The 7,586-nt window shown below is 37.1% G+C and overlaps 1 protein-coding gene across 1 annotated transcript; it reads left to right on the top strand.

Moving 5' to 3' along the window:
- Positions 1 to 305: 305 nt before the first annotated feature.
- On the top strand, positions 306 to 5,916 carry LOC145277746 (neuropeptide Y receptor type 6-like). The gene is made up of 2 exons (XM_080129462.1): positions 306 to 804; positions 4,697 to 5,916. Exons 1-2 carry the CDS (start codon positions 436 to 438, stop codon positions 5,300 to 5,302), a joined length of 975 nt encoding a protein of 324 aa, XP_079985588.1. The 5' UTR covers positions 306 to 435; the 3' UTR covers positions 5,303 to 5,916.
- The last annotated feature ends 1,670 nt before the right edge of the window (positions 5,917 to 7,586 follow it).

Here is a 7,586-nt window from a genome sequence, read left to right as displayed (position 1 = left end):
AAAAATTGAATTCAACTTTAAAATCCTATCTAAAAAACAAAATAGCAAATGCGTTGGTAGATCTAAAATATTTCTAATTTCATAACGGTATTTGTTTGAAATAATTTATGTTGACAATAGTAATAATAACCCCCGTTTTATTTATTTATTGATTGATGAATGAACGCGTCCAAGAATCACCTTCCATATCTCATTCAGATTTTAAAATGGTTCGACCCAAGTATAGAAATATAAGGAAACGTTGCACCAAGCACAAATGGACATTTATTTGTAACAATGCCGACATGAATCGATAATTATTATACACGCCGTCAAACCAAGTCGAGTATATAGATAGTTAATATATAAATTAATTTACGAACACTATTTATCAAGTTAGCCATCCCGGCATAAACGAACTTTCACTTGGCTTGTTTCCAAAACGGATTACTCAAAATGTCCAACATTACTCACCCAGATATAGCCATCATGGCCATTGACAGTATCTTCTCTGTCGGTTTATCGACTTTCGGATTATTCGGCAACCTTTGCGTACTCGTGGTCTTATATAAGCTTGACTTCTCGCCGACCAATTTTTTAATCTTCGACCTGGTCGTCTTCGATGTTGTAACCTGTTCCTGTGCGATCATCAAACAGGTTCTTCACATTAATGGAGCACCTTTGGGTCACGCTTGTATCACTTTGCAATATGCTCTCTACGTCAGCACCACGGGTGTGCCGTTCTTCCTCTTGGCAATAGCCATTGACCGGTACCGTAGGGTTTGCCAGGTGTATCGTTGGCAAATATCTTTCAAACATGCAAAGGTAAGTCTGATTCGGGGATTTTTTTCCCTCTGCAACCAAAATTGTTGTTCTGTGGGATCCACTGTCTCAAAGGTGTTGCCTTTCCTCTTTGGGAAATCGTTAGTTTCTGGCTAATCGTCTAAGGCGCCCCTACCAGAAAATGCTTCAAACATCGTCCTTATTTTGGCTTATATTACTAGCATGTTCACCCGATGTTGTCCAGGAGCATGGATGACTATGAAATAGAGCATTCTTCAGTAGACTAAGGAGTAGTTGAATTTCAGTTCTTGTGGAGTCTGCTTAGGATTCAGTCTTGGTTAGTCTCAAATGACTAGCATTTTATGACTTGAAGGCTGTAGAAGAGCTATTAAACATGTGAAGTGTTAAATCCAGAAGAAACTTAAGATGGCTTTCAAATCTTGACTTGATTCTCTACCAATACTTAACTAAAATCTTCTGGATACGAATTCCTTACAAGTACCCATTTTCCTTTTAAAACGTTGAATCTCTTCCGATTAGACTGAACAGATACCAAACTCTATCACCCACTACAAAGTTAAAAACTTATGTGAAATCAGATTGTTCGGTATAGTGCAAAGTACTTCGAAATACAGAAATTAAAAGCGGTTTCAGCGAGTAAAATATGTAAATCAGTCAAATTATAACAATCTGACTGATTGTTGACGATATTAGTTCGTTTTTTTTTTTTGTTTTTTTTTTTTTCTTTTAACGTAAAGAATGGCAGCCACTCTGAATATTAAGGCCTAATTTTCTATAGAAATCTTGAAAAAGAACAAAACAAAACGCTGAGACCTCGAATTCCAAAACCTGAAAGCTAGGAAAATTGATTGACTAAAATTTAGTTTGGCGTTTCTCAACTTTATTGAAACTTTCTAAAGCATAGCGTCAATATTTTCATATAGAAAGTGGTAATCGAATCTGACATCAATTTAACTGCCAACTTTTGAAAAGTTGGCGCTTCTTCGGAATAAAATAAAAAGGTACTCCTGCAGAGTGATCGGTGCTGAAATGTTATTTTAAAAAGCCATTCTTAACATGGGGAGGGTGTTTTGTACCTATTCTGTACTTTAACCTTACAATTGAATAAAAACAACTTTAATTAAACGTGGAAATACGATTTAAAAAATAGAGCTGATCACTCTCTGCATTAGCACCAATAAAAATATCTAATTTCAATTATAACTATCTAATTATGTCTAAATTCGTAAAATATCCAAAAATTACGAAAATTGAAGTAAACTAGTGAAAAGTTATCGAAGAAAAATTGCAACTTTGACTTAAATAACAAATGAGTTCGTATTTTAGCAGAGGTAACTAGTCTTTCAGTGGTGGATCGATGAATCATGGAAGTAAGATTTCACTGTCATAATGTTACTAATTGCGCACTGACAGATAACGTTTGTTTCAATTGAAAGTTATCTAAAAAGTTAACAATTACTATTAGCATTTATGCTCCAACATCTATCTTCGAAATATATTTATAAATTTCAAACAATGTTTATTTTGTTATGCGTTGTTTTGGCTTCAAACGTATTTAATACGTATTCTAGATAACAATTTTTATATAATAGAAATATAGGATTCTCTATTCTCGTTCCTATTCGAGGCACCGAAAAGTTTTACTTAACGAAATAAACCGTTTCTCTTGAAGATATGTACGTCTAAAACGAATAGCCGATGCTCAAAATGTAGTCCTTTTGACACCTAAAAATTAACCAAAAAATCAGAACATAATTTTAATTAAATTTTCAGTATTTATCAAATAATGATCACGGAATATAACGAACCTATTTGAATCTTGGAAATATATTGTTTGAACTATTTTACTAAAGTTTTCAGTAGTAAAAATTCATTTTTGCTTTTGTATGGAAATAAAGCATCGTAAATTGTAACGTTGAAGGAAACTTTTTTTTTTTTTCTTTTTTTTTTTTTCGGAACATTACAAAGACCCTAAATTCAGTATTAATGAATTCGATATAACTCAAATTAATTTATCGCAGTACCGATTGAATCATTGAATTAAGCATTTTTTTATTTTCAAACAATTGCAAAAAATATCCCCCCCCCCTTTTTTCCTTACAGGTTTCGCGTAATTTTGTAAAATTCTAATATTCATCCTTTGAATGAACGTATAACTTTCATGGTAACATTTTTATATAATCTTAAAATATTTTGCTTTAAAAGCAACACTGAAAATTAAATTAAATGTATGAAAATTATACAAACATACGATAGGAATGTCTGGATGCACGGCTGGGCGGGCAAATACTCCCTACCTCCTAAATACCTGACGTCACTTTCAGACAGCCTTTTGACTTTGACATTTTGGGCTTCTGTAGAACGTATTCTTAGACGACCTCGTTTGCTTGTGCGAAGCCAGAAATCTCTTTTGGGCTAATTAAGTTTTTTTTTTTTTTTACAATGATAAATTCAGATATAATTCTAGATAACAATTTTTATATAATAGAAATATAGGATTCTCTATTCTCGTTCCTATTCGAGGCACCGAAAAGTTTTACTTAACGAAATAAACCGTTTCTCTTGAAGATATGTACGTCTAAAATGAATATCTTCAAAATTTAGCTGAACTTGTCAGATTTCGAACGTCGGTTTTATCGTTTACAGTAAAACCGCTTGTTTAACTTAAATGATTTTAAGTTGAAACTGAGATTTAAGTTTAACATTATTACAATAGAACAAATCTTTATCCGTTATCCAAAAAATGGATACACATGCTTTAACTTGGTGATATTAAAAATACTTATTTGGACTGCCATCTCTATTTCCGATTGTTACTTACGAAACAGCAGACTGCACGCGGGCACGACCGCCACTAAACGGTCAATTAGTACTAACATAAGAAGCCATTTATTCTGACTTAGAGGCTCAATTAATTCTGTATAATTGGTTTAATTTCAAATTGGTGAATCTGTTTATTTGGAGGGGGTACTCTAACGACTAAACCCCTTATTCGTATTCTTCAGTGTCGTTTGCTGTGATTTCGTATAGAAGTCAAATGAAAAAGCATAAAAATCAAATATACAATGTTACCAGAGCCAATAAAAAAATAACTTTACTCATTTTTTTCTTTTTAAAGTAGTTTTAAGTTTGTTTTTTTTTTTTTTTTTTGCAAAAGGTGTGGAGTTGATGTGTAGATGCTTTTGTACACTTTGTATGTAATAGCAGTCAGCAGCCTGTTGGGAGTCTTTTTATTCATAAATCCCCACACCTACTCGGTTAATTTATTGCTCCCCAGTCTTCAGATTGACTAGGATCAAAAAAGTAATATAAGGTGTGCTTAAGTTTTTAAACTCATTTCTTATTCTGGAACTCATTTGTCTTAAAACTAGGCTTACCTACCACTTTCTAGCAAGATATAAAATTGTTTTATTCATTACTAGCCTGGTTGCCCGGGTGTTTGTAGGGTAAGTGTAAAAAAAAAAGGGAGACAGGCTTGAACCTGTACCAGGAAGGAGAACATGAAAATAAGTGACACGTTAGCTGTTGCATCCATCACCAAACCAGAGTGACATAGGTTTAAATTAAGGCTAGACAATCGAAGAGAGAAAATGACTTTCGAAAATAATGGTGAAAAAAGCGACCCTCCCTGTAGAAGTGCCCAGGTGAGGGTGAAGGAATTAATGTTTTTGGTCAATTTTTCGATATTTATCATTCAAAGGGTTAAGCTGCAAAATGATATTAATCTTGTGAGAATCTGTCGCCTGTCAAGTTTTTTGCGAGATATACAAACATTTAAACGAAGGTAAGATTTATATTATAGATAAGCGATCAGTGGGGGGGGGCGGATAAGGCCTCGGAACGCTACAGAAACCCTTAATAAAAATGGAGTTAAGCCTATAATTGTAATCAAAATTTTTCTTTCTCTTTTCAGATCATCCTTGTTGCAATACTGCTGATGAGTGCGTTAATATCTATACCGATTTTATACATTTATAAACCACTCGATCCTTTACAAAGAAACGTTGAATGCGTCGTTGAAAGCAGAAACATATACTCTTTGATTTATTTCAGTTTTCTGTTCGTGTGGCTCTTGATCCTTGCAATTCCAATAATATTCTGTTACAGGCGAGTGTGCCAGGTCATAGAGGAAATCAAATTCAAACGAGAGAACAATGCAACTCAAGTTCAGCGAGCAACGGAAACAATGTCCTGCATTGCTGTCGTGTTCCTGCTGAGTTATTTTCCTTGTCTCCTTGTTGACGTGTTGGACCAGAAGATTAAAACCAGCCAAAATCTGGTGGTTCAGATCTTATTCTGTTTGGCCACAAGATCCTATCTGATCATTTGTCTGTTTAATCCCATCCTTTATGGCTTCAGGGATAAAAGAAGCCGGTTGGTATTTAAGTCTTTCTTTATCGCAAAAACTATTAGTGAGCCAGAACCACCACCACAATCCTGGCCACAGTCATGGCCAGAACCAAAGTTGGAACCAGAATCGAATTTGGAATCGGAAGCAATCTCTGTTGCATCAGCTTAGTTAACATGATTATGATCTGGGTTAAGGAAGGGGGGGGGGCATTGATCCACATTTTATCTTTTGATATACCTAGAAAGGCTAAAATTAAATGTTGCAGGATTAAATGTTATTTTCTTATTTTTAAATTCTAAAATTGTTTTTTTATATAAAAACAAATGGATACAAATCATTTGAAGCTTTCATGATAATCATTAAAAATAAATTTGGCTTAAGTGATTTTTTTTTTTTTTTTTTTTTTTTTTTTTTTTTTTTTTTTTTTTTTTCTCTGCCAAAAGATTACTTCATAAATAAAATAGCAATATAACTAATTAACAATTTATTTATTCTAGGTGGAAGCTTAAAAATAAAGCTCTGTAGCACCAGGTTATTCCCCTTGAGGGCAATTCTCAATACTGGAGGCATTACACTTGCATAACTTAAATTTACAATCATGTGGGGGCGGGGGGGGGGAATTAGTGAACCTGATGAGTTGCTAAAATCTAGTGGTTGAAATAGTTTGGCCTTTTTGCCATCTTAAGGGCAAAGCAATGTCTTGTGTGTAGAGCCTGTGGGGTACATGGTTAGAAAAAAAAAAAAACATACCGGGCATATCTGCATTGCTCTTTGGGAAAAGATGGCTAGCTCCTTTATATACACAAAGGACATCTTGGGAAGGCAGGGCATGATGGGAGAAGCTATTTCTTTTTTTCCCCCTGTCTCTTCCTTTTTTTCTAGATAGGATATAAAAGCTGGGGAAAATTCCCTGGAGGTTGCAAAAGGTCGTGAACATCTCTTGAAAAGCAATTTTCTATTGCTGACGTTCAGATTGTGCGGTGACATTGGTGGCGAGAGGCTAAGTGTGGTCGACTGGAAAAGAGGGCAGAAACCTGCTGTTGTCGAGCAAGTGACTCACTCCTTCCCAGTACCGAATCCTGATTATAACCCTAGAAGCTATTTTGGCATGTCAAGCAGGTTAACATGGCTGACTGGAGATTCTAAACTCAAATGTTGAGACCCTTCACTGGGGAGGGTGACCTAATTGACTGGAAAAATTAAAGATGGTGGCAATGTTGCAAAAACTCGAAGACATGGTCACCCTGCTGCCACTCTACTTAGAGAGGGAAGCCCTCACTATTTACCAGCAGATGCACGATGAAGATAAGGGAGACCTTGCCTCAGTGGAGCAAAGACTGAAATTGGCTTTCGCTGAGTCTATTTGAAGCACTCGGCCAGCAAGTTTGGGGGTGGACTGGCGAGTCTGTTTACGTTTTTGCTGCAGAGATCAGGAGACTGGCTGGTTACGTCGGGAGGAGCCTGGAGATGACGGTAAAGCTATACCTAGTGAACAGCTTCCCAGAAGAAATCTGAACATGCAGAGAATCACTGAGATCAATACGATGGAAGTGGACGATCTCTTGGTCCATGCTAGAGTCCTAGTCAAGGGTCCAATCGTGGCTGCAGCTGTGAGTGGAAATAAGTGCACAAGGCCCCACTTGAATGACAAGAGATGGGCAGCGAGAGGAGACCTGCCATCAAGTGCTTCTGGTGCCAGGGTCCTCACCTGCTCAAGGACTGCACATTAGCTGCTATTGCGTTGTTTCATGGGACCAGAGAAACGAGTGAAGGGGAGCTGTTGCGCCAGTGGTTCCTCCTATGTGGAAATGGCGCACAGTGAAACGTTGTCACAGTTACTGGTAGTAGTCAATAGGAAGAGAGCCATGGCCCTTGTTGACACAGGCTGCACCACGACGTTGGTAGCAAAGAATGTCACTAGATCATGGAGCGGAGCCAGGAGTATTAAGACCGTGGATGGCAGGGAGGTGAAATGCCTAGGAGAGACAACACAGCGAAAGTACTGGTGCAAGGTGTGCCTATTGGACTACGAGCCTTGGTGTTGAATCGTCTGGTTGTTGATGTGGTTTTAGGTGTAAGTGCAATTAACCAACTGGGGGGCGCTACGTTGAGAGGGGACCAAGTAACTTTCGGGCGCCTCAGCGCAGTAGGAATGGCAGGAGGATTGCTGCATCACGGACGAGGATTTCCTGGCAAGGTTCGATGGTGAGAAGTGGACGGTGAAATGGAACTACGGAACAAAGTAAGCTGCTATGAGAAAACACTGCGAGGAGAAATAAGAAAAGGATTCGAGGAAGAGGTGGATAGAGGAGGGAATTCTGAAACTGTGGACAGGGGAAGAAAAAGTAGTGCTACCATTACTGGCGGTTGTTCAAAGAACAAAGTTAGACTGGTACTGGATTTCAGAGAATTAAACAGATACGTAGCCTGCCACACTGGAAAGGGGATTGAT

Source organism: Euprymna scolopes, chromosome 6 (assembly GCF_053919585.1).
Source record: "Euprymna scolopes isolate OS-2025 chromosome 6, ASM5391958v1, whole genome shotgun sequence".
NCBI classification, from domain to species: domain Eukaryota; kingdom Metazoa; phylum Mollusca; class Cephalopoda; order Sepiida; family Sepiolidae; genus Euprymna; species Euprymna scolopes.
This window is presented reverse-complemented; position numbering and strand designations above follow the sequence as displayed.

Excerpts from the sequence above, each read along its gene's own strand:
- LOC145277746 (XM_080129462.1), top strand. The coding sequence starts at position 436 with ATGTCCAACATTACTCACCCAGATATAGCCATCATGGCCATTGACAGT. Across the intron at positions 805-4,696 it reads TATCTTTCAAACATGCAAAG|ATCATCCTTGTTGCAATACT; the intron begins GTAAGTCTGATT and ends TTCTCTTTTCAG.